The sequence below is a fragment of the Nylanderia fulva genome, unplaced genomic scaffold, assembly GCF_048542155.1.
Source record: "Nylanderia fulva isolate GAGA-0341 unplaced genomic scaffold, ASM4854215v1 Scaffold7, whole genome shotgun sequence".
In the NCBI taxonomy this organism is placed as follows: Eukaryota; Metazoa; Arthropoda; class Insecta; order Hymenoptera; family Formicidae; genus Nylanderia; species Nylanderia fulva.
This window is the reverse complement of record NW_028190807.1, coordinates 5752547-5780135: the sequence shown is the minus strand read 5'-3', so window position 1 is coordinate 5780135 and position 27589 is coordinate 5752547. Positions and strand designations below refer to the sequence as shown.

The following is a 27589-nucleotide window of genomic DNA, read 5'->3' as shown; positions in this document are numbered from 1 at the left end:
ATCCAGATCCTGTCGAATCCTTGCAAAACATCTTGCAAAAAAAGAGTTTTAAAAGTTCTCCTCGCACGACTCTGAAAAAAAAATTTTGAAAAATGGCAGGAAAAAGGAAGACCAAGAAGACAAAGAAGACGAAGATCAAGAAGCAGAAGATCGTAGATGAATTTCAATTACGCAGGGATCTGAGGGATCTGACAAAAATGACGGAGTCCACGGACCTAGTGCAAGAAACTGCGATACTCGCGCAGGACGAACCAAAGTATTCCGAAAATATTAGAATCGGTGGCATAGAAGGGTAAGTCCGATCCCTTTGTAATCAAACATTAACTATATCGCATTTCAATAAATGAGCAAGTTAAAATTAAAGAAATATTTGCGGATTATAATTTTAGAGAATATAATTAGATTTGCCAATTGTTTTCCACATGATAGATTTTGATTGAATTAATCTCACGATAAACAATAATAATATACTATATCTATAATAATTTTTATAGCATACCAAATTAAATGAGCGTTAAATATCTATAGTAAGATAAATTAATTCATTGCTGTCGCATTTTAATACAATATATAAAATAAATTTATGCGAAAAATATTTTTGTGTATTTTAAATTTGATATTAAATAATTAATTAAACGATTGATAAATTATTACTATTACTATAATCTGTTTAATTTAATTACTTTAATTGATCTTTGATTGATCTGTATTAGTATGCAATCTTAATCCAAATGTGACAAATTATATTTAGAATGAAAAACTTGAAATATCCAAATATATTTGATTTCAAATTGTTAGAGAAACAATTATTGTTCATAAAAGAAATCACAACGAAATGATAATTTACAATTTTTATCTTGTTTTAATTTTTATTTGAATTAATAAAATGATCGCGTATATATGTGCTTCGATAAAAATCTATCATCACAATATAATTAACATGTTTATCAAAAATTGATTAATTATCAAATATGCAAGTAATGTAATTATCAATTGTAATAATTATGGAAAATTATTTTCCGATTTGATCGCATTTTGAATAGTAATTTAACAATATATATGAATCATATTGCAACTTTTACTGCTCAAGTGTTGTCCAGTGTCGTCCAGTGAATGATATCGAGGTCATGATACATGTATAATAAGCAATAATGCGTTATACGTTATCGAGGCCGAACACAAATTAATTTCAATGGACCAACATCGCATGTATATAAAGTCTGACGTTTATACAAAAATATATTTTATCTTAGCTTGATCGAGAATATTTATCCAATTAATTTAATATTATATGTTATGCTAAATATTTTCATATTCATAAGAAGATCTTTATATAAATTTAACATTTTTTAAGCTATTTTTGTAGCTCATTAAATAATATGTGACATAAGAAAATAAATGAGGTGCGCTTTAGAATATTTTAGTGTAATCAAATCTTAAATAAAAATTCTGCTAAATATATATGCATATATATATAATAAACATTTTAATAAATATATAATCTTAAGATATTATTGCAAGTAAACATGATGCTCTTTGAGAATTTAAAGTTTCGTTTTCGTCTTTGTTATGACATATTTATATCTTATCGTAATGCGATTCTGCTAATTTAAATAAAGTGGCCGTTTCCGTTTAAATGATGAATTGTGAATCGATTTTATTTATGAATCGATTATATCTAAATATTAAAAAAATATAAAGTGCAAATTTGATATATTTTTCTATCTTATCTGATTTAAAATAAAATCTTATATTACACAATCAGAAATCTGGCTTTAGTAGTGAAAATTTTAAGATAAAAAATATTCTCAGCAATGTGAATATTTGAGATTTATTATTTTTTTATTATATAATATTTTATAATTTTTATGTAATTATGTAATATTTCATAATTCTTATGTAATTTGTGATTATTACTAGTTGTTGTAGACAGAGAAACAGAGCTTAGGCAATTGATAACAGTAATCACATTAAACTGCGAACTTAACTTTGATAAGTCACATGCATTTTTTAACTGAACCAAGATAGCTCTCAATATGTACATGCTTTCTTTCACTAGAAATGAGTCACTTAAATAGAAGAAAAGATAAACAAATGATCATATAAATTAACACGCTGTACATGCAGAGTGATTTATAAAGAAGAGAAATTTAGCAGCATTATAATATTCATTCGATGAAATATATTTAGAAGAATTTGCATTACTGTTGTATTTTAAATAATTCTTATAAAATAATTTATTTTCAGAGGTGGTACACATTCTACGCTTGTAATACTCGACGGAAAAGGTGCGAAACTAACGGAAATTAAAGGACCAAACACTAATCATTGGGTGATTAAAAAGAAAAAAAAATTATACAAAATGAGCCGTTTATATCTTTAAAGTGCTGCGAGTCCAATTTAAAAAAATACATTATAAATCTCGATGAGATACACGAAAAACATTAGAAAATCTTAACAAAATTTAACTGCACTCACAGCGCTTTGAAGATAAAAGAATATGAATAATTAAAAAAAAATTTTGCTCGTTTTGGAGGAAATGATAGATTACCTAAATAATTTGCTTCTTCTAGCAACTTGGGATAGATGAAACAGTTGCTAGACTCAGCGCGATGATAGAAAAGGGAAAACAAGCATTAGATATACCAGAATCCGTTCCTTTAGATTGCGTAGTGAGTATAGAGATATAATTATTTTTATTATATTACATAACATTACTATAAAATATATACATCTATCTCGGCTAATAGAGCCAAACGCGATGTTATTGTGAAAATTAAGAAACTTAGGAATTCGTATCTTATGAGATACGAATTCCCAAGTTTAATTTTCACAATAACATCGCGTTTGACTCTATTGACCGAGATCGATGTATATATTTATTTATTTCGAGAGCTGACTAAATATTCTTAATATTATTACTATAAAATGTATACTTTTTTAATTATGAATATAATTAAAATAATCAAAATAAAATAAGAATGTACAGTAATGATGAGTTCGAGATAAATGAGACATAATTTTTATTTTATATTTTTTGTTCCAAAGTTAAATAATTTTTGATTATTATTATTAATTGACGTTGCTATAATATTGAAATGCTTTTCGAAAGAAAGAGAAAAGGTTTAAAATTGTTTCTTTCATTGATAGGGGCTCAGTTTAAGTGGTTGCGAAGAGGAAACCACTAATCGTCAGCTCGTAGAAACTTTGCTGCAAAAATATCCAAACTCTGCTAAAGATTACGTTGTCAATTCGGATACTCTTGGTAGTCTTCGAACTGGTTTAGAATCTGGTGGAATTGTGTTAATCGCCGGAACAGGTAGCAATGCTTTGCTCATTAATCCTGACGGGAAGAGTCATGGATGCGGAGGATGGGGACACATGATGGGCGACGAGGGAAGTGGTACGTATTTTTTTTTGATTGTAAGAAGAATAGTGAATTTTAAAAAAGTCACAAAAACTTTACATGAACAAATAGCTTTAAAAATTAATTTTTATTTTAAATCAAATAAAATTTTTGAATGTAATTTTATTTTTTTCAGACTTCTCTGATTTTAGATAAAAATTCTTTAAATAAATTGTGAGTTTTTTTTCGCTTTTGTTAGAACGTAATATTAAATCTGAAAAATTAGCAGTTATCTATTTTGTGAAAAAGTTGAAAAACTCTTTGATATACTTATCTCTGCATGTAAAAGATGTTGTATCTATGTAAAAGATTTACTGATAAAATTTATTGCGTCTATATATCTTTGCATTCTTTTACAATAGGCTTGTTTAGCTTTCTCTTTTCCTTATTTTGTAAGCATTTGAGAGTTATATTTTCTCGTATCTGAAAGAATTTATTTCAGAATAAATCACGCTTAATAAATAATATTAATAAATTTTTAAATTAAAAATCTGATTACAGAGATAAAAAAATGTAACACACATATAAAATTAGACTTAAAATCTAAATACGTTAATTAATTTCTTATAAGCTACGATTAACTAATTTGCTCTTGTTAATTTTCCTAGCTTACGGGATCGCTCATCGCGCCTGCAAATATGTATTTGATGATATTGATGACTTAGCGAAAGCACCAGAACCCATAAGCTACGTATGGCCGGCGATGAGAAGTTATTTCAACGTGACCGACAGAAATGGCATATTGCCGTATCTCTACGCGAATTTTGCCAAGAATGTCATCGCCAATTTCGCCAAAGAAGTCGCGGTCGGTTGCGAGAGAGATGATCCTCTCTGCCTGAAGATCTTTGAAGAAGCTGGTCATCTTCTGGCGAAGCACATTATTGCTCTCTCGAAAAAGGCACATAACGTCAGTATATACTAACGATTAGATTTATTATATATATATATATATATGTATATAAAAAAAATGCATAATGGTTTCATCATTATCGTTCAATTTTTTTCAGGACCTTAAGTTAGCTCATGGTGGATTAAAAGTGATCTGCGTCGGATCTGTGTGGAAGTCGTGGAAATTCATGAAGAGTGGTTTTGTGAATGAGATTCATAACAAGCGCGTCATAGAAGAATTGAGTCTATTGCGTTTGACGACAACGTCGGCATTGGGCGCCTGTTATTTAGCCGCAGAAAAAATCAATTGTCCATTCGTTAAACCGTACGACAGCAACGTTGAAATCTTCTTTCATTATAAGCGCGACAATTATCTGGAAAAACAAATGACGGAGTCAAAAAATCATACGCTAGCTTCCGATGTCCCTGTTTGCGAAAACGGAGGGAGTACATGATAAAACATAAATAAATATTTTATATAATACTAAAGAATATCTGTTTTACTCTGTGCTGAAAGAAGAAAGCTTTATCTATAAATATCGCGCATTGTAAAAATTAGATTATCTCTGAATGATTAAAAATTCTTTAAATCTTAATATCATTAATTGACGATTATAATACGTCGTTGTAATACGAATATTATAATATATGACGAGCTAAATAAATCTGCAAAAATATAATAAAAATATCAATATAAAACTTATAGACTTTATATAAATATCGATTTATAATGTGTATATAATTTTTATGAAAATTGTGTAATAAAATCATGAATATTTCTACACTAAAACTAAAACAAAGAAGTATTTTTTAACCAGAACTATAATCGAGTTATAATCGAAACGTGAATTTTGTTTCCTTCCAAAATGTGTATAAAACTTCATACAGTATTGAAAGAATGGGATTGAAAGCAATCTGCAGTGTGGCATGCGGTTGCATATTATGGGTCTTCTCTCTAATCGTTAAAATTATATTATATTTGCTTATATCTCTCTTCAGTCTACTAATCTTGGGAGGTTGTGCCTTTGCAATAGTAATTCTTATTTTGTATGCTCTTGGCCTCCTGCCTACAGACGAACGCAGATGATTAACGGGCCCGAAGATGTATCCAGTAAGTGACGTAACAATTATCATTAATCATAAATTGAACAGATATATAGTATGAGATAAACTTCATTTGGACATCCTAAGGAAATTATCGTCAATGTGAAATTACATATGGCACATATCTTTGAAAAATATATTTATATCAGGATATATCACAATATTTATCTCATATACATTGCAACAGTAACATGCGTACATACAACATGCGCACAAATATAATATTCTTCTTATCTCACTTAATTATGGCTAAAATTTATAATCACCTTAATTCATATAAGGTCAGGTTTGCATTGAATCTTGTTTTTTCAATACATCCCTCAAAGCACAAACTTTTAACAACACTTACATGATCTTATATATACATATATAGATTTGTGAGATGCACAGGCCTTGCCATATAAATAACATATAATTATTTAAATTGTAAAATTTGATTGTTAAAAAAAATATATATATATTTTTAATATATATTAACTATCCCCCGAGAAAAAACATGAAACTCACTTAGAAGTTATTATGCTGTCGTTGTACGCGTACATTTATTGTTGGTACGCGAAGAGAATGATATAAATTGAAAGGATATTTTGCGAAATGCGTTTAATGATATAACATTATATGCCTATTACGAAGCAAAATATTGCTATATTAATTATATTTTTATCCCATTCTTAATCAACATTATTTATTTAAATTGACTGCGATAAGAGCTACTACTAAATTGTCATAAAATGTTGATATCACTTCCATATAGTCATGCAGAATGTCTACATTGTATATTGGCTTTATTTCTTCCTGTTGTAATTTTTTTATATCGATTATTTCGATATTGTATTAAACTATTTTTATATTCTATATGTGTAGAGTCTTCGTTTTATCACTCAAAGATATTTAAAATTGTATTGCTATACAGCTACATTACATTTTTATAAACAGGCAATGCAGAGAAGTTCAATTTTATTTTCCATTAACAGATATTCGTAAATTTCTAAACAATAGTATAGCTGATGATAATTAATCATCAGTGCTTTAAGTCAAATATTTCTATAAGGAGTGGCTCTACGCTGGATGGATTGACATTCAAGTAAACTCCCACAACCTCATCATTCAATTTATGGAGTTCCGAAATCTTCTGTATCAACTTGAGAAACGTGGATTTAGCCTCACAGCCAGGATAAACACTTTCCAGATACCGTCTGAGCAGATAATAATATGAATTCTAAAAAGAAAGGAAGAAATACATTGCAATGGAAAATATAATTTAAATACAAAATCTGTTTTGTTTTAAATTTACATGATATCTCAAAAAATATAAAAAAGAAGTCTATTAATATTTTATGAACTAATTATTGACTTTTAATTCTGTTTATATACATATATTGTAATGTAAATAAACTTAAAAAATTATAAGAGAATCGTTCAAAGATTGTATTTTTGATAGTTAATTGACACTATTATAAAAAAATCGTGCTAAAAATTGCAACCCCATTTTAATATATTTTAAACTTTAAAAACATTCTACTGACCTGCTCCAATTTAATAACATCACCATGCACAACCCTCGGTCTATCGGGAGTAAACAAAGCGATCGCACTTAAAATTAGGATGATGTTTTCGTCCCGCCATCGCGGATCGAATGTTCTGACGAATCTCGCGTGCTCCGCATACAAATTTCCTTTGGCTTCCTTCAAAACGTCAACTTTGATATTGGACATACTTTCTTGGCTATGAGGTATCTTCCACATATCTTTATCTGGATCGTAATTAATGGCCGATCTTAGAATCATCATTTCCGTACAACCGCCTTTCAGTAGAGCCAACTGATCCTCCTGACACATGTTTTTGAAGGCATTTATTTTCTTGGACATCTTTATCAAGCGTCTAATCGCTATCGCCGTTAAATTTATAACATCCAACAACATTGGATCAGATTGCCCAAAATTATTCTGCAAATAGATATCTCCTATTATATATAATTTACTCATCTTTAACAAATGCAATTCTGCATATAAAATTGAAAATTTCAGCCTTATACCTTAAATTTACATTCCTCGCCAACCAAATTTGTTATGTCATCGTCTAATGGAGCCAATAATGCCTTATTAGCAACTATCAGTTCATTTAATTTCGCTCTTTCGGCGTCATTTAATTCTCTACTGCTTTGATTACCACCAAAACTAGAAAATGCTGAATATTCCAATTTGATAGCTTCGCATAAGATAGACTCTATAGAATTGGCAGCGATGGGTATCCTGAAACAGATATTTAATTTCGATAACGACTTTCATAACATTATGTAAACATATATTAATATATACTTATTATTAAATAGTCTCATACCTTTGAACATCTTGAAGAACATCTCTAGTAACATCGGCTGTATTCTTATTCCAATCCGTGCTTACGCTAGGTTCTGAATTTTGATTTTTACACTCTTCCGTATTACGATTCGTAATCAGATCTGTCAGGATTGGATTTTCGATGTGACCCTTTTTGGATTTAGGCGTATATCTAGCGATATTATTATTCGAGCTATTATTCCACGGAGTTTCTTTCTGAGACTGATTTTCTGTTTTGTTGTCACGACCACGCCCGTCGCTCGTATCAGTCGCGCCATTCTCCTCTAAGAATTGCGTGATATGCGGATCCGCCGCCAAGCACGTGGCCATATCGGGATCCGTCATAATCTTCATTATTACCCTTTGATCCTGAAGTATCTTGGCGACTAAATTTGGATTGTTGATGAATTTTGTGAACAGATTGGGATCTTGCTTGAACTTGGCGACTAGATTGCTTCCGCTCGAACACGTCTCCTTCGACTTCTGACATATCGTCGTTTCTGCCTTTGCTTGTGAACTCGGATCAGATCGACTCGTCCCGCTGTTCGACATGCAATCGACGAAGACGAAGGAATTGTGCTCGTTGCTTTGCTCAAATTTGGAATAATTGGGCGCGTTTTCGTCGAACGAAGGACTGTATCTCGGTTCGTTATTAACCGAGTTTACAAACTCAGAACTTAGTTCTAAATTCTGTTCGTATTCCTCTGAATTTGATGGCACACTCTTATCCTTTCCTGTGTCCGGAAGTGCTACGTTGAAGTCAGTGAATGATCTCGTGCGGCTACAAACAGACAATTTCAATTTAATCTTTATTGATTCTATCTCGTTATTCTCTACGTATAAAATAGTTTGATTGTACCTTGCGACATTAGACCTTGAACCATGACCGGATTCCTTCAACATGTCCAACGTTTTCGTTTCAGCGATATTCGTGCTCTCCGGAGGACTCGAAGGACTAGGTACGCTAGCTGCTGTCACTGGGCTCATACTTTCGACGACATTCTGCCTGTTACCGTCCAGATCTGTGTATTTCCTGTCCGACTCCCAGAAATACGTCTCCGACATCGGTGACGCGACAGAGTTGACCGACATCGACGTGTCTTCAAACGTACATTCATCCACGCAATCCTTCTTGATCTTGGATGCTTTAGCATTGTCGGATTGAGATCGTTTCTTTGCACGATTCTTCTCGATCTTCTTACGCTTCAGAACTTTGTCCTCTTCAGACATAATATAATCCTTGCGCATACCAATACTGAAGCATTTGTCCAGACGACATTTTTGACAAAAGCGTCTGGTTACAGATGTGATGTTACAGTTTTGCGTAAAGGGGCATCTAAAGTCCTGCAAAGAAAAAATGTTTCTTATGTTAATCGAATCTTTTTTTTTAAGTTTATGCAATTTTATTTTTAATAATAATACTGTTATAAATTCCTTACAAATAAATTACAATATATTCTAAATTAAATAAGTAAAAAATGCTTTTAAAAAATTGAACACATTGGTCTCTTTATCTAACATTCTTAACAGTCCATTCAATCAATAAATTTCAATATATAGATATCACTTTCAAACTTGATAACAGCAGGTAAAAACAATCAATCATACATAATTAAAAAACTCGACATTAATAGTCTTATTCTCCTAAGAACTTTTATAAAAATTAGATACAAATTCAAAGTTCATCTACATGTTAAAATTCATGATGCAGATTGAAATTGATTTCTTCTCAAGGAAAGTTTATCGGAAGTTTACAAGTTACAAAGAAGAATTATAAAGTTCAGTACAACAATCTGATTCGTTTCTTTAAAAACTCAAACAATTAAAAAATACTCTACACTAATCTTATGTAACATAGATTATTGTTGAATCAGCTGATTTTCAATTGGTGATCTACAGCCAGTTAAACACGAAAAACTCGGATTCTGCGAGTTGTTTGACTAGCTGTAGCTCAGTAACTGTCCATTATTTAGTTTTGAGTCTATTACATTTTTTGTTCAGCAGATCATAAACTACAACACGTGAGAAAATCAGCAGATCTTAGTAAGATTCAATTTTATATAGAAAATTAATGGAATTTTGGAATTTATATGAAATCCTAGATGAAATGGAATCCTGATAAAATCAGCCGGTTTCCTCATATGTTATAGCTTTTGATCTATTGAAAAAAATGTACTAAGCTAAATGATACAGTTAGCAATTTACAATCAATCAAACCTAAAAAATTGGAGCTTTGCGAGCTGTTTGACTGACTGTAACTCGATAATTGTCCATTATTTAGCTCCAAGGCTATAGAATCTTTCTCAAGAGTATTTCATAAGCTTACAACAGATGAAATCAAAGTCCATTTCACACAAGATTAGTACAAGGTACATTAAACTTCAGATTCTCTTAATTTATCAATCTTCCCCAAGGTGTGCATCAATCAGCTGGGAGTTAGAATCGAGGCAGAAGTGACAGAGAGAGAGTTCACCTTATTCTTCAGCGCGTTCCTCCTGAAGAAGGCCTTGCAGCTCTCGCAGGAGACGGCGTTGAAGTTGTAGCCAAGCGCGCGGTCGCCGCAGACACCGCAGATCTTGGTGGCCTCCCTCGCCGGCTGTTCATCGTCCATTGCTCCTGGGGCGGCGTTCTGGCGAGCGGCGATTAGCACGTCGTTATCTAACGCAGGCGGAGTAACATCGTCTCTCTCCCTTTTTTCTCTTTCTCCCGTTGCGCTTTCGCTCTCCCTCCGTGACTCACGTCAACATTGTTTATCTGCATTCACGAGCAGGAATCCGTCCGCCTGGGGATCGACTATTTATCGTCCGCAGCATCGTCATCTTCTCTCACTGCAAACGGCGACCTCCTCTCCGCGGTCCAACGCCCCTTCGAAGATATTCCGCGCATACAAAGGCTCCTTAAGTGACCACCGGACCGCGTTCAATTGACAGCTCGGTCAATTGACGACAGTTAACTGCGAGGCACGGTGCGTATATGTAGAATTCGTCGTAAAACCCGTTCATGCCGTTCGTCTCTCTTGTCCCCTCCTTCTGCTCCCTCCATGTCGCTTACTACGACGCTGAAATTGTAGCTAGGGACCAGCGACTGCTCGCCCACGTGACAGCTGAGAGAACTCCCGCGTGTGACGTCACGTCTTCAAAAGCGTTTCGGAGGAGATTCATTTTTTCTCTTATTCGACAAATGCGTCGAAAGTTTTCCAGCTGTAACATTTTTCAGATACTCCTATAGTTTTTAGATAATTTATATTTTTTGCTAAATTTTGTATTCAAATAACATTATTATATCTCAAGCAAACTGATATATGTGTATATCACATTTAACGTCAAAATGATATACACTTATTGCTATCTGAGATACAATAATCGAAAATTTGCAACAAACAATGCAATATTTTCAGCAAAATTAAAATACAAGTTAGTTGAAGACTCTGTCTCAATCTTTAAATTAAAATTCTTCATGTAAAATAAATAAACGGAATATAACATCAGCTGATCAGCTTTTGCAAGCACTCGATTTTTTATCGAATAAAAATTATTGTCGAGTAACATTTGATAACACACTCGAAATTGATTGACTACTTTTCAATAATTACTTTATGATAGAAATTTTTTACTAACAAATGTTATTCAGTTAATTATTGCAAATATTTTGTTTTCGAGCTTATTGAAGTTTTATGCAATTTTTTAAAGAGCTATGTTTAAAAATATACTGCTAAAGGCAGAATTAAAATGCAAAACAAGAAGAATATATATAGAATATATTAACGAACTCGTAATATCATGCATAAAGAATGTCCTATTTTAATTTTATCAATTAATATAGATTCAAAGTTCAATTACATCTATATTGCAATCGATATCGGCACGAGAACAAAATATGTACATTAAACGACTATGATCAATCGTAAAAGATTTCTCATTCAGAAATCAAATTCGCATATTATATATTGCTCTGCTGGAGACGTCGCGGTCATGACTTTAAAAATCATTTATCAATTTGGTCGGCTGGTCAGTTGACATTATCATTCGTATTCTCGTAAGATAATCGTGGTATCGAGATGCGTGTGCGTGTGATGATTCATGTTTACAAAAGTGGATCGCGCGTAAACTTGATTAACGCATCGGGGTGGAGGGAAAAGGAAAGAGCGCGACTAAGGAATATAAACAGTCGCATAAGAAGAAAGTGATAAGACTCGTAATATTGCGTGTGCTATTCATAGGCGTGTACGTATAAGAAAATACAAATCTCGTTTTCTAAAAAAAGATTTAATTAAGTCTTGCAATATATACACACATATATGTCATCACATTGATGCTTTCATGGGCCAAGAGGCTCATAGAGATAACCCACACGAACGATGGATCACCACACAGTCACTTTTATATCTTAGATTAAAGAACGATATATCTTAACTATTTTTGTGCACAAAAATATATAAATACTGATACAGAAGAGTAACGATACACAATGGTATCTCCGCTCAAAAGAATATTCTCCATTCTATCATATAAGATTATTCTCTTAGAAGCATAAATCAGCCATAAATATATATATTCTACATTAGTAAAAGATTGAATGTATGTATATATATTTAAAAATATATTAAATTCCACAAAAGAGAGATCCGTTGCTCAATAATTGAGCTTATTATATCACTTTATCAAAGGCACATATGTAATTATTATAATAAATTGTAGATGAACAGAAAATTTATCTTAGCATGATAAAAAGAGATATCTCGCACTAAATGTGATTTATATTATTTTAAATATATGAAAATATCCAAGAGGCACCGTTTAAAATTTTGTTCGTCAGTCTATCTTTCTAATTATCCATCTGTCCTATATTAATCTATCTATCTACGTATTTGGATAGATTTGCAATATCTAGTAAAAATGTTTGCTCGGCAGTGTTGATATCGCATAAAATTCTTATATACAACGAGATTGACAAATATTTCTCCTTCCAGTAGTAGAATTGATCATAGCGGAAATTACTTTGGTGGAGTGTCAGTCAACTTCGTGCTTCCGGTCTGCACACCACCGCTGTGAAGCATCAATTCCTCCTTCGTATAAAACGCCACGATCTCTTCGACTGTCGAAAAAGACAGCTCGTTCACCTTCGCGGAGCCCAGTGCGTATCTAAATAAGTTAGCAAATATTTTTTATACCGAACTTTGTTAACAACGAGTTAATAAAATATATTTTTGTATACGAGTTATTTTTTCATATTTTTCTTTTGTTAACAAAATAAAAAAATAAGTGGAAGTATTAATTTTCCTATAAAAAATCCTATAAAAAAACGATGATTCCATACAAATTGATATCCAATTGTTAAAGAGAGGAAAGGAAATTAAATTAATATATTTTTCTCAAACATAATGTGGAACTTAGACAAAAAATATTTTAACAAAGTTATTAAGTTCGATAAAAATCAAAATGTGTACCTGTTGTCGTTTCTCTTTCTAACTGGAACATTGTAAACTCTGTCCCTATACCAAAGGACCAAAGCTAAGGGATTGCCGATATTCGTTGTCGATGGTCTCATTAAAAAATATCCATCTTGCGGATTACTGTAAGTACCTTCTGAAAACATAGTGTTACATATCTATTAAACAGTTGCTTCATATCAAATACTATATTTGTATTTTATATTATCAAATATTATTATATTTGTATTTTATATTATCTTTCCATAAGTAAAGAAGCATAAGATATACATATTTTAACAAGAGATATTTCTATTCTTATGAAACATAATATGTCTAAACTCATATTTACTAAATATAAAACTAAATATAAAATTTTATATAAATTCAGAATATTCTGTAACTATAACGATTTCTCTTATTTGCGATAATTTTCTATCAAAATTTGGAAAATTTTTTAATAATATATTTTATTTTTAAATATAATTTTTATTTAACAGAATGGTCTAATACGTACGTTCTTTGATGAGTGTAGCCGCTTGCTCCCTCGTTACATTATGGTACCAGGGTTTATCGACAAAAGATTGTGTGTCAGGCGGCGGTGGTAGCGGTCTCGTGGCTCTTTCAGTTGACAGTGAAGTGCTACTGCCAGCATGAGGTAATGTGGCTGATTTTTTATCTGGTGATCGTTCTGTAAATATATAAGCAAACCAAGATTAATACAATGTTATAAATTAATACAACAAATATTTTCAACGGCTATATATCAATAAATTTTTACATTCATTATAATAAAAATAGCTCGAGACATTTTATATGTAATGAAAATACAATGTGGAAAGTATTACATCTTTTATACAAATTAATTATATAAAAGAAATATAATTCAATATTATAATATAAAAAAATATTAATTTATATAAATGAGAGAAAGAAACACTCGCATATAAAATATATAATTCTAAGCGATTATACAGAGAGATAATTTATTTTCATTGAAACGAATGGATCGAAATCGCGTTACTAACTTGCTAAATTAAGTCGAGCTTGCGTAAGGGCCGCCTGTGTCAAACATTCTGAGAGACTCGCTTGTCGACGTACTGACGTATTGAGCGACATATTTCGCTTCGTATCACTCATTAAATTTGCCATTATCGAATTCGTCGCGTATTTCTCGGAGGATCGCGAATACTATCGAGAGTACAACTGTATCATTGATTTCTCTTTATCCTTCATTCTATAATTAATCTAATTCTATAATAAATATAATTTATAAACTGTTTCCAACTATTTCGTACGATAACAATATTATATTGCAGCTACTAAAACTCGAACGAACGTAAATGAAATAATATTATATAATAAAATCAACGCTTATCCTCTCCGCGTGATTCACTGAAACAGCTGCGAGTCTTTGGAGCCGCACTAATACATGATGAAGAACGCGACGTGATCGTTGCAAGAATTTTGACGAAACTGAGATTGAACTCTCTGAGGCGCGTCTTTTAAATCGTCGCGAAAAAAAAAGAGCTTTGGTCAATCCGTTGGTCTCTCGGCGTGAGACGTAGATGAATCCAAATAGCGCATTTAAGAATACCTTCCGTAAATCAGAAGGGTCAATGATCTCTTATAAGCAACACAGAAAATATGATAAAAATATCTTTTACAAAAGAAAAGCGAAATTTTTAGTATCCTAGTTATTTTGATAATTATTTTTATTTTGAACATTGTCGAAATGTCATGTTTTCAGAGAATTTAGATATAATATATATCTATAAATTAATATAAAAAATTGACATTTCTGTCTCATATATTATAAAAAAAAATTTAACAACGCTAATTAATCATTAATACAATATTTTAGTGTGTAAATGTTTTAGATATTTAAATAGCAGCTTTATACGAAATAAAATATATTGCAACATATTATAAATTATAAGATATTGAAAATTGATGTATGCAAAAAGCGCAATGGATTCATTCCCCAAATCTATTCCCGTCTCTCATCGGAGTTCGACGACCTTCGACGAGCAAAAAAAGAACAGATGTTCTATTAGCGCACATTCACGTTGTGAGTGCACATATAATCGCATAAATACATACCACCGTATCAAAGCAAATGCAGTATATCACCGAACAATGCGTTTTATATCTACCTGGCGGCTCAGGTGGCTGCGAATAACAACATGTGGACAGACCTCTCTTCATTCGCACGATCATATCGGCAATCTCATCGATCAAACGTGTGCCCAGACCACTTAAGAGCTGTTTGCTCAGCCGTAAATAAAAACAGGAACACATTCCATTACCCGCTTTTCGCTCTCTATCGTCCTTTTAACAGTAATCGTTATCGTGCCTTGTCACACACGTGCGCTTTATCTTCAGACACGTCGCTTGAATCGCTTAGAAGTAATGTATCCTATGTAAAAATTTATATTCCACTTTATCATTCGTCTTCGCTCTTTGTCTTTCTTCTCTTAAAATTCTGCAAATGTTATTCCAATTAGAGAGATTATTCCAATCTTGAGCACGATATTCCTTTTCTTTCCCTGTTGCTACGACACTTTACCGGAAATAAACTCTATTTCTTCGCATCCTAGTCGAAACCCTTAGGCGATTTATTTCATCGATCTATAATATATCGATCGATATTATATCGATCTATATATATCGAAAGTTAAAGATCTGGCCCCAATTTCCGCATATGAAAAATATTGCGAGCATCGTGAAAAATTACAATGTCGGGACATTGTTCTGCGTTCGATTCTATCGCGAACAGTGATATTTATACAATTTATAAGAATCGGACATCAATGGCGGCGGCCAGTACGCAACTACACGCAATAACGCAATAGCAAGGCGCATCAGGTTGCATGAGAACTAACGAAACAAGCAGCATTTGCCAAACACATGGTTCGTGAGAAGTTCCTACGAGTGATTCTGCACTTGTCACAAGCCCAGAGTAAGCTTGCACTTTTTTTTTCATTCATTGGACCGCATGTTTGGCAACGTCTTACTGTCTGGTTTCGCTTAAATATCCTATCAGCTTCGTTTGATATAGCAATTAGACGAATCACGTCCGAGCAAATAGTTTGTGTCTAATCGTTTCTCGTTCTTTCCTTCATTCGGCAGAGTGTATAAAGTTTTCCAATCGATTTTAGATTTAGAGAGATAATTACAAGAATTTAATCTAATACACAACACAATTATCATATCCAATAATCAAGATAATATTCTTATACTTAATATTACACTATTTGTTATATTTTTTAATCGTGCGAGGTAGATTATAAGCCACTATTGATAATTTTCGATAATGAAAGATTACATATACCTTTGTGTTTCTCTTTGGTTCTACTAGGAAGAGTCGAGGGTTTAGTCGGCGATGGTTTGGCGGGTAAGGGAGGCGGTTCTTGTTGAACAGCGCTCGTCCTTCGAATGGGACTCAAGTAACCATTATCCTCTGGCTAACGCAATAATATGTCATAAATAATTCTCAGAGTCTCTCTCATGATTAATTACAATTCCAAAAGTACATTCATCGATAAAAACTCACCGTTTCCGTAATAGATTCATAAATCTCATAATCCTCCTCCTCTTCCTCATGACTCGCGGCGCTGAGCGCCTTATAAACACTCTCGACTGATCCCTGGCGACCGCTGTGTAACGACTGTTTGCTGTCGACCCGCGAGATCTCGCTCTTCTGTACTTGCTCGATGATGTTCTCGTCGAACGTCTCATACTCGTCCTCGCTTTCCTCCGTTCGCGCCGGCAAATTCGCCACGAGATCGAAATTTCTTATGGTGGCCGGCGGTTTCGGTAACTCCTTGTCGGACCCTTTCTTGATTTCCACGGACGTATAATCCTTGTTCTTCTTAGGTTCCGGCGGTGGTGGCACGGTCATCCTTCCTAGAGACATGATTCATAATATACATATATTACTTAGATATCGCTATTTGTTTAATCCTTTCGTCGCAAAGGAATTCGAACAATGCAATATTTATTAACATCGTGTTACTATCGATCAAAGAATCGCACGTCGAAAGGATTAGTAAAAGCGACGCGTTAATCTAATGAACTAACTTTGCGCTTTGCTTTGATCATTGGGAATTTGTTGATGCGTCGTCGGCGCATTGTGTAGAAAAGATTTCTGCGGGGGTCTTTTGCCAGTTATTCGCGACTGTATTGTCTCCGGTTTCGGACCAATCGCTGGTTTCTGTGTCGGCTGGGGATTCCTACGCTTCAACTCCTCCTTCAGTTTCTCGGCCAGAGTTTTTTCTAGCTGGCTATGCAATCTCGAGATATTTCTCGTCGGTGATATCTTCGTCTCCTGAAAGTTCGCATACATATTTTCCCCTTCAACTTGGCAGGAAGACTCGCAATTAGCGTAAGTCTCTTCCTCCTTTGGTTTTGCCATTTTCTTCGACGATCGTGTTGGTATTCTGCTAATTGGAATCCTATTGTTCTGCAAAAACGGAGTTTGCTTGTTCTTGATCAGACTCGGTTTTACCATCTCTTGCGTATCGTCCAAGGAATTGTTTTCTTCGGTCGCCTCATCATCGAAATCGGTGCCCCAGGAACCGCTGTCGCTTAAGTGATCATCGTTCTGTAATTGCGTTTCTGTAATTTTATTCGGTAAATATTTCTCCGGACACTTGTTTAATTCTTGCACAAAGGCCCACAATTGTCTGCAACATACAAATTTATTTTCGATTAATAATTAACAAGAGATCTTAAAATTAAAATGTTAATATTATATAATAAAAAATTAACTGTTAATATAACAAAATAATAAACTATAATAGGCAATATTTTGAAATATACGATCCTACGCAAGATTAAATCATAAGGCGGCCGTAGAGTGAAATGATCAAACGCGACCTACGCGGTAAAATTATGCACGATATGCAGTCATCAAGTAATTAAGTAGTGAAACGATGAATATTCTCGCGAATGGAGAACTCTTACAATGGTATATTTCTAGAAAACGCAGAAGTTTGTCCGTATCATTAGCCACGTAACACATTCTTCACCGTCTCATCATGTGTCAGCATTTTTTTCAACAGAAATTTATTTCGAGAAATATACAGACAGATTAAAAAATGTAAAAAAATTTTTAAATGTAAAATTTTTAAAAAGACAAGACAATATATAATTATAATCATAAAACCGTTAATTATTATATTACGTGATGCTTTTCATTTACTCGACTCTAACATACATATACGAACACAAGGAGCTATTGAAGTACTGAATAATCAGATACCGTTAAGAACATGCTATGGGACACGATTCCGCGAAGAGAAGAACAGAAGAGATACATATATAGTATAATGCGGACAGAAATAAAGCTGGATTTGCCTCGTTCTCTCACCCTATCAGCGGACGCGTGAGGTCACTCTTCCAGAGAGCCAGCTTCCCATCCGTCAAGTGCTGGAATAATTACAATTAATTAAAGCACGGTTTAGGAGCGCACGCGCCGCGGTCGGTCGTCTCGAAATATTGCTGCTACAGCCGGAAAAAAAGCAACCGGCAGCGCGTTATCAATGGAAGTGGGTAGATAACTATTGTTGGTGTCAACGAGTATCTCTCTTATTGCAATCGAATCAGCGATTTCGAAACATTATGTCAACGGTATATTTTTTAACTCGATAAAAAATATTTCTTCCAATCGCGTTAAAAGAATACTTTACATAAATAAATTTAGAAATCTTGTATTATAAATCAAAATCAATATATCTTTGTTAAAAAATTGAATAATGAGTGAAACGATTAATACTCAATAATAAAAAAATTACGTGTATTATTTATAGCAGAGTTAAGTTATTTTAACAACTATGTTAAAATATAACCGATTACATCGCGAATAACGTGAAATTCTACTATCGCAAGACGCAGCTCCATTTTTAAGACACCCTATACATTCAGAGCTACTCAGGGGTCATCGACAGAAACATCAGTGAGGCATCGCGAGCCACCAAATGAGACGTAACCGGGAAATCGCTCGCTCCAACGTCTTCATATAATAATAATTCACTCACTAGCAACTCATCGCCGTCGATTTGCCGTTTCACCACTGCGTTGCAACATTCCTCCAGTCCGTTCTGTAAAGAGGAAATATTTTTAGTTGACAGGATGTGTAGGCATATGGCTGATAGTGAATAAACATAAACGCATATAGAGTCTGGTATCTCTCACGTATCAAATGAGACCGTAACAACCGATAAAAAAAGGAAACGACTAAGTTATTAGTGATAATAATGTATCAGCATAAAATGTCTGAACACGAATATATATATATATATATATATATATATATCTTCTTGATGTAACAAAGGAAGATAAACCAAAAGACTTAATAAGATAAAATAAACGAAACAATAATCTTTTAGTTGTATGTTTGTTTTAGACAGATTTCAGTTAATGTTACATCTTTCTCGTGACTCTCTCGGAAACTAATGGGGAAAATAAAATGACAATTAAGAAATGATGTCGATAAGTGGCACTTAATTGCGATGTTGAGAAATTCGAGAAAGTTACGTAGAATCCAGAGCGTACATGAAGAAATGTAAAAAAAACGTCCCTTTCGCCGGCCGCGTTCTTGGAAAATAAGTATTTCTAACTTTCAATAGTACAGAATAAATTGCTTTCGTTATATGTAAAAAAAACTTTTATACGTTCATGTATCAGGAAATTTTTTATATAATTTTTATAATTATATATTTATATTAAATATTACGACCGTCTTGTGATCGTATATTATTTTATAGCAAAAGAGAAATTTCAAAATACCTTTATCTGCATTTCAAAATATACCTCGTTAAAATTTAAAACTCATTAAACACGAGATAAACATTAAATTTTTCATTCAAAAATTAATTATTAACCGCAACTCTCTCCTGCATACATTTTCGTACATCAAATAAATGGAGTGGACATGTTTCTACTTTGGGAATAGATAAAAAGTTATTGATGTAGAAGAAAATGTAGAAGCGAGTGAGAAGAACAAACAGAAAAGCTGAAAATTCAATCGCCAAAAAGGCTCTCTTTCCACTACATAGAGAGCATTTTCTCTTACTTATTGTTAGTAGGACAATATGGTATTGGAAGAATTTTTTAAGAGTTCCTCTGTGATTAAATATATTTACCACAATAAAAATATTAATGTCTATCAATAAAATATAAAATATGTTCGATTAATTTTACTAAAATATATAGAAATTTCAATAATTTTAAATATATTAGAAACTATACTAAAAACTTATGATTCTTTAACTGTTTTAAATAAAATAGATGCCAAAAAATGATAAACATATATAATATTATATATATATATATATTTTTTTTAATGCAATATATTTTCAATCCAGCTTAATCGCTCCTAATAATTTTAACATATAGCACAGAAATTTTCAGCTTATTACCAAATATGATAAAGAACCTTTAAAATTTAATTTCATATGATTGGTATACGAGATTTTTGAATCTTTAATCTTAAAATCTCAGATGAAATTGAATCCCAGTAAAATCAGCTAATTTTTTTTCTCACATGTTGTAACTTATGACTTACTGAACAAATAAGGTAATAAGCTCAAAGCTAAATAACAGATGGTTTCTGATTTACAGCCAGTCAAACGTGAAAATTGAGGACTATGCGAGTTGTTTAACTAATATTTAGCTTGAAGCTATTACATCTTTTGTTCAACGAGTCATAAACTACAATATATGGAAAAAAAGTCAATTCTATCGAAATCCTATGTAATTTGGTGCGGAGTTCTTTGTAATAAATTTTGCGATAAAATATAACGAAAAATTCTCTCCGAGTAGAAATCCTGGATCCGCGCTTTTTCGGCCAATGACATTCTCCTGGCTATAGAGAACACCGCGCTATAAATACACGCACCTCGTGTAATTTACCGCTAACACACGCACGTGCGTCTTACGTCTTTCGTGCCGTGTCTAGGTGTTCCCCAGGCATTCCCCGCGATTCACCACGTCGCGCCTTTGACAGTCGGTGGTCGCCACGAAGCTGTCTCCCTGTTTTCACGTTCCACACTCTATACATCTTTCTTTTACATTTTTCCACATTTTTTTCCCATACTTCTTACTCATATTCCTCATCTTGTACGTGGATACTACTATGTTTATACCTTTTTAAAGTACAATAACAAGGTATGAAAGGTGTATAAGTTGCGACGTGACTGTCATTCATATGATTCACGACGACGTCAGTCGTCGAAGAACTTTTGGCTCACCTTGCGCAGCAGGCACAGCACCTCTTCCGTGTCCCAGACGGAGATGTCGTCGAGGGCCTCGCTCCGCGACGGCTTCTTGGACATTGCAGAGAAAAAAAAAGGGGAAAAAAACCATCACACGTGCGCGCTCGCTGCCTCGCGGCATCTGTATCGGCTGTTTTTGCGGCCGTGCAGCCGTCTGTCAGACGATTCCCCCATCCTCTTGGCTGGCAGCCACCACCCTCGCGAGAGTTAATGGTCGTTCGTGCGATTGGTCACTTTCTCATGGCGTACCTGCGCGCCAGGTCTCAGTTTCCAGATCAGATAGGAGAAGCCCGCGTTTCACATTCCTGTAAAAATGATGATCCAGAGTCAGTATTGCAAATTTTATGCAAAATATAAAGAAACATTTGCTTTATTTTTGTCTTCGACGTATATAGAGAATACTCCACGAATTGCGACTTTAATTTATTGTCTTTTGATAAGAATGTCGAGATTGCAAATTTTATGCAGAATATAAAGAAATGTCTGTTTGCATGATTTCTACCTTCAATATACAGAATATTCCATAAATTGTGGCCTTAATTTTTCTTTTGATAAAAATATCAAGATTGCAAAATATAAAGAAATGTCTGCTTGATTTTTACCTTCAATATCCAGGATATCTCACGAATTGCGACCTCAATTCCAACAAATTTCGTCAATTTGGAGTCGATTTTTCTTTTGATAAGAATATCAATTATGATACTGAAATTAATATAAAATAAATGAATAAATGTTAGTTTATTTTGGAGCAAAATAAATGTTCTATTTTACAGAATGTATTTTTTTTAACTACTGAAAATAAAGAAAAAATTTTTTTTAAAACAGGTTATAATTCTTATTATTATCGCTAGCAAAAATGTGAATTTCTCTTAATTGTTATCAAATAACCATGAAGCGATGACCTTCGTATAGTATATTAGCATTATATATATATATATATATATATATATATATATATATATATTAAAAGTTAAGATTATATGATCTTATAAAAATAAAATTACGATTAACAGATAAAATGCATATATATTGATATATACTCCAAAAAAAGTCTATATAAAAAAAATATATATCTAGCAATTAGTTCTTATTCTAATAAATAAAATCTTGGAAAAAATGAAATAAAATGAAATGATTTTAGCGACAACATGCGAAAAAAGGTTATAAATTGTATATTCATTTCCTTCTAAAATTTTTAGTCGAGCAAATCTTAACCTATATAACTATGTGAGATCCATAATTTTAAGTAAGATTCCGTATCTAGCATAAGTGAATTTCTTACAGACGATGAATATGTAATTCCTCTCAAATATCTGGAGAGCCTGCGGCAAACATTTTCCCTCTAATCTCCATTGAATTCCTTCACATCTCGGGACTCATATTCATTCGGAATTTCCCTCCGCGAGATCTCGATGACTGCGACTGCGCCTGCGCCGAAAAGCAATGGAAAAATTCTGCAGCCATGAGTGCAAAGCCGGAGGTCGCGTAGACGCCAGAATTCGCTGTCCGTGCGACGACAGTCTCGTCTGCGAATATCGTTTTCCGGTTTAATATCGCACGAGAAACGATCCACGAGGAAGGGTGACGCGATGGCTGTCACCGAGTTGACCACGCTGCAAGAATTCGACGACTTCGTCAAGTGAGTAATCGGAAATACTGCAAAAGTTTTATAACCTCCTTTCGCACGTTGCCTCTAATAAAATTGGTTGAAGGCACATTAAATTAAAAAAAAAAAAAAAAAGTTGCCTCTAATATAATTTTATTACATTTCACGCATTTTTCAAAGATTTTTAATCGTTCAAAGAGCTCTAACTGCTAGATATTCATATATCCTTACGGTTTTATAAAAGAAAAATTTATCCTCAGAATAGTTTTTTTTTTAATGATATAAATCACAATATATATTGTAATTTTTGTTTTACTTCATGTATTTATCTTTGTCAAAGTTCAAAATTAGCATATTTTTCTGTTTAGGAACTGACTTTTCTTTTGATAAGAATATCAATATATGAAATTAATATAAAGTAGATGAATAAATAGTTCAGTTTCCTATTGTGTGCTAATAAATTTATTGGTATGTGAGAGAGATGCCCTCTGATCTTCCATGAATTTTTACGATATCTATTTTTGTTCTTTAAGGTCCAAGGAACTTACTGTCGTTCACTTTTTCGCACCATGGGCACAGCAATGTTCCCACGTGAATGACGTGCTCAACGAGATGACTAAGCTGGAGCAGTACAAGGATGTTAAATTTGGTAAAATCGAAGCAGAGAATGTGCCCGAGGTGTCTCTAAAGTCTGGAGTAGCTGTCGTACCTACCGTTCTTTTACTGAAGAGCAGCAACATTGTAGATAGAGTGGATGGTGCTAACGCCCCTGCGTTGACTGAGAAAATCAAACATCATTTGAATAACAAAGACGCTCTATTAGTGGATGTGGCCAAGACAAAGGAATCCCTCGAGGAAAGACTGAAGAAACTGATAAATCAAGAATCTTGCATGCTCTTCATGAAAGGAAATCCCGCGAATCCACGATGTGGTTTCTCCAGAACAATTGTTTCCCTCCTAGACAATTACAATACAGATTATAAGACATTTGATATATTACAAGACAACGATGTTAGGGAAGGACTTAAAAAATTTAGTAACTGGCCAACGTATCCACAATTGTATCTGAATGGAGAACTAATCGGTGGATTGGACATAGTGAAAGAGATGGATGAGTCGGGCGAACTAGAAAGTATGCTCCCGAAAAAAGATAGTGCGGAGAAAAAGTGAATAGTTAAATATAATTATAAGAAAATAAAATTTAAGTTATATTTCTAATTTAAATATCCGTGTTAATTATGGGAAATAAATTTTACATAGAGGTAAAAATTATTTTCTGTAGAGATATATTATTTGTGAAATGTGTAATTAAATATATTACATTATTTATAATGATTCGAAATAATGGATTTTTTTATTCACAAATCATAAGTTCAATTTAATATTGAAATATTAAAAATTTTGTTGCAAAGTATAGTAATTATAATTAGTATGCTGCTATTATTTTAACATATAAAACAATAATAAAAAGTGCTCAACGGACTAAACATTTGTTTATATAAATTTTGCATAAAAGAACGATGTATCATCGGAATTGCAAATAAACAGTCTTTGATTAAATAATAAAAATAATTTGCTCTATTTCTCTTTTTATATTAAATTCTTTAGTAAAATACTCTTATTGCTTATCTTAATTTATTGTATGCATAATCTGTCACCTTTAACCTTATATTAATGACGTATGTGACAACTCTCTCTCTGACAACACTTGACAGATGACAGATATCGAATAGTCACTGTGTATAAATATCTAGACTGGCACCACGTGATAGTAACTTTGAAATACAGCGTACAGATGTCGCTGCAAATCAATATTTACAGCAAACAATCTTTCAATATTATTATTATAAGAATTGTCATCGTGAACGTTAACAGTTTGACAGTTGTGAAATAAAAAATAAAAATAATATCCAATGGCGGCGCACGCTTGTGTCGTTTAGTACATAACAAAAATTTAGGCATTAAAATAATATACACAACAAATTCGGCAAAATAAAATTATGTACATAATAGAAATTTGGAAATTAAAATTACATACGTAAGGGCCATTCTACTTAGGCTACAAATATTCTCGTTGCTAGTTGATAGTTGCGAATTAACCGATCAGCTGACAAGTTGCTTTGCTCTGATCAATCGGCAATTGTCAGCTGGCAACTAAGATATTTGCAACTTATTGTAGAAATTCGATGAATTCGACCGACCAATCGGAGACCGAGGATCTTTGTCCTGATTGGTCAATCAGACGTTTCACTCTAGGTGAGTATATTCCGAACACAATCTAGATCGATAGATGCTGCCCTCTAGTGGACTTTCGTATTGTTCGTGGTCAACGGTCGTACGCTTATTATTGTCCAGTTCATGAAAGTACGAGTATGAATTGTGAATATTAATATTATTAATTAGTGCCGTTAATTATTGTACAAATGCGATCGCGTCGCGTGCACCGACATCGTGATCGCGATCGTACGCGCGAGATTGATCTCGTTTGCCGCGAATTTGGAATCATCTCAACGTTTGTTTCTCCGAAAGAATCACGTGAAGTTGGCTGCGACTCGAGACTTACGCCGACACTTCGTTCACACAAGTTTACGGAGGCGGATCGCGAGTGTGACCGGGCGCTTTCGACGCGAAAATTTTGCGGGTTTTTCGGCGTTGTCGATCGTATACTAAGCGGGCGATTGCGTGTTTCCGGTAGTACTTTCGCGTCATTGTATCGAAGTGTCGCTTCGCGACGAATTAAACTCGTAATCTTCGTATAAAAATCGTAGATCGACCACGACAAGGTAACGCCGTCATATTGTTTTATTTCTCTTTCTCTTTTTCTTCTCTCTCTTTCTCTCTCACTTTTCTTATTGTTTCACTAAGCGCCGGGATTCTCGGAATCGTGTCAAGCGAACCTGGACAATCTTTCTCCGAACGAAGTGACTTTCGTGACGCCTCCGAAATACGCGCTTGACAATAAATAGTCGTCGAAAATGTGATATTTAAAACCCGGGGGTCGCCGTTCGTCGCGAATGAAAAAATAACGCGAGTGCAAAGTGTTTGTGTGCGAGCACAAGTATGCAAAGTTTTTCTGAGAATAGTTCCCGGACGCAGAGGTTGGTCTCCTACAGGAAAAATGGATGGTACCGGCGAGGAATTCGGAGTACACCGAGATCGGAGAAGAATCTTCGAAATGTAAGTCGAATTATTTATTTCATTATTTATTTTGATGAAGCGATAGAAATATAAGTATAGTGACTGGATTTCGTGTCAAAATAAACTCGATATAGCACGTGGCAGTCGCTTTTCAGGCATTGAAAGATTTTCCTTAAATATCTATGAAGGTTAAGTTATGTTAAAAGTTAAAATAAAATTAAAGTTCAAATAAAATTATTTAAATTATGTTAAAAGTTATTCAAACTTAATATTTATAAATATATGTATATTTATATTTTTTATACTTTTTTTGTAAAAAGACTTCAATTTTTAATCGATTACAATTCTAAAACTATTGGAGTTTCTCCGTTTTCTCAAACCAAAATGTCTTCAATATTTTCGAGATGTTTCTAATTCCAAAAGAAAATCAAAATGAGTTTATACTTATAACCATTTCTACCTTTAAAAAATTATATTTTAATTAACATGTGTGTAAGTTGTGTGTGAAGTAGGTGTCTCATTTAGTTTGTTCGTTTCGTTTGTTAGTTACATATCAATTTAAAAAAAAAAAATGTTTAAAGTGACCAGCACCCCACTTTGCGCAGTTTATTTCAGAATCGTTTTTAGTGATTTTCGTTTCATTTGTAGTTTATAAATTGCACTTGTCTAAAAAAATGGTCAATTGTGAAATATGTCAATTTTAAAGATCTTTTAAATCTACTTTTTTCAGGAGATTTAGACTCGTTTGTAGCAATCGCAATCGAAATTTATATATTGATGGAAAAAGCAGATTTTAAAAATCTTTAAAATATATTGACGAACATCACTTTTGACAATTTTTTTAAACGATTGTAATTTTTAAACAGTGCAATTAAAAACGATACGAAAATAACTAAAACCAAATACAAATGATTCTAAAAGAGACTGCTCAGTCAAATTTGAGATATTTTAAATTTGAGCACTGATCATTTTTTCAATTATTTTATTTCTTAATTAACAATAGCCAAGATGCGAATACGGAAATATATACATAATTAGAAGATATAATTTATCTCTTGTTACATTAATCTATTTATCGCAATCACGCTGAACGGCTTGTAAAAAATAAAGTTATCACACGCGATGAAAGTGAAACCGATAATTGAATTTTTTGACTTTTCTGCGAAAGAGACGATAAAATACGCGGGAACGAAGCATTAAGTTTTCGCCAACAGTCGTGCGAGAGGTTTCCTTCTAGAAGTTAGAACAGATAATTTCATAAGTAAAAGTTTACTGCTTCTTAAAATTATCTCATAATTTATTAAGTACGGAAAACTATCGAGTTAATAAAAATTGAAATAAAATATAGAATAATTGAATGAATAATTGTATTTTGTTCATATAAATTTTAAAATCAACTGT

General features: G+C 33.0%; 5 protein-coding genes and 1 long non-coding RNA gene across 8 annotated transcripts in view; 4 read left to right on the top strand and 2 right to left on the bottom strand.

Moving 5' to 3' along the window:
* The first annotated feature begins 92 nt into the window (after positions 1-92).
* Nagk (N-acetylglucosamine kinase) lies at positions 93-5516 on the top strand. Its single transcript, XM_029315688.2, has 6 exons — positions 93-292; positions 2248-2332; positions 2574-2672; positions 3151-3403; positions 4015-4313; positions 4414-5516. The coding sequence occupies exons 1-6, from the start codon at positions 93-95 to the stop codon at positions 4747-4749; spliced, it is 1272 nt and encodes a 423-aa protein (XP_029171521.1). The 3' UTR covers positions 4750-5516.
* A 4-nt stretch (positions 5517-5520) lies between these two features.
* Hr96 (Nuclear hormone receptor HR96) lies at positions 5521-10906 on the bottom strand. Of its 2 annotated transcripts, XM_029315690.2 has the most exons (6): positions 10211-10901; positions 8597-9081; positions 7739-8518; positions 7434-7650; positions 6925-7344; positions 5521-6617 (listed from the first exon to the last, which is right to left on the bottom strand). In XM_029315690.2, exons 1-6 carry the CDS (start codon positions 10346-10348, stop codon positions 6420-6422), a joined length of 2238 nt encoding a protein of 745 aa, XP_029171523.2. In that variant the 5' UTR covers positions 10349-10901; the 3' UTR covers positions 5521-6419. The 2 variants fall into 2 exon arrangements, with proteins under 2 accessions (XP_029171523.2, XP_029171522.2); XM_029315689.2 differs by having other exon boundaries at positions 7739-9081; positions 10211-10906.
* Positions 10099-12827, top strand: LOC146720419 (uncharacterized). Its single transcript, XR_014926095.1, has 2 exons — positions 10099-10702; positions 12707-12827. It is a non-coding gene; the product is annotated as an uncharacterized LOC146720419 (long non-coding RNA).
* On the bottom strand, positions 11987-23076 carry LOC114940908 (uncharacterized). Of its 2 annotated transcripts, none has more exons than XM_029315691.2 (11): positions 22727-23076; positions 22047-22146; positions 21421-21749; positions 19207-19269; positions 18540-18598; positions 17249-17853; positions 16722-17074; positions 16500-16632; positions 13683-13856; positions 13184-13319; positions 11987-12878 (listed from the first exon to the last, which is right to left on the bottom strand). In XM_029315691.2, exons 3-11 carry the CDS (start codon positions 21502-21504, stop codon positions 12731-12733), a joined length of 1755 nt encoding a protein of 584 aa, XP_029171524.1. In that variant the 5' UTR covers positions 21505-21749; positions 22047-22146; positions 22727-23076; the 3' UTR covers positions 11987-12730. The 2 variants fall into 2 exon arrangements, with proteins under 2 accessions (XP_029171524.1, XP_029171525.1); XM_029315692.2 differs by having other exon boundaries at positions 13184-13322; positions 22727-23075.
* Positions 22897-24631, top strand: Grx3 (Glutaredoxin 3). Its single transcript, XM_029315693.2, has 2 exons — positions 22897-23083; positions 23584-24631. The coding sequence occupies exons 1-2, from the start codon at positions 23034-23036 to the stop codon at positions 24218-24220; spliced, it is 687 nt and encodes a 228-aa protein (XP_029171526.2). The 5' UTR covers positions 22897-23033; the 3' UTR covers positions 24221-24631.
* A 1009-nt stretch (positions 24632-25640) lies between these two features.
* The window catches only part of LOC114940911 (Y+L amino acid transporter 2), a 32678-nt gene continuing 30729 nt past the window's right edge, over positions 25641-27589 (top strand). Inside the window, exon 1 of the mRNA XM_029315695.2 lies at positions 25641-26227. The gene's annotated coding sequence lies outside the window, so the exon portion shown is untranslated. The remainder of the gene's footprint in view (positions 26228-27589) is intronic.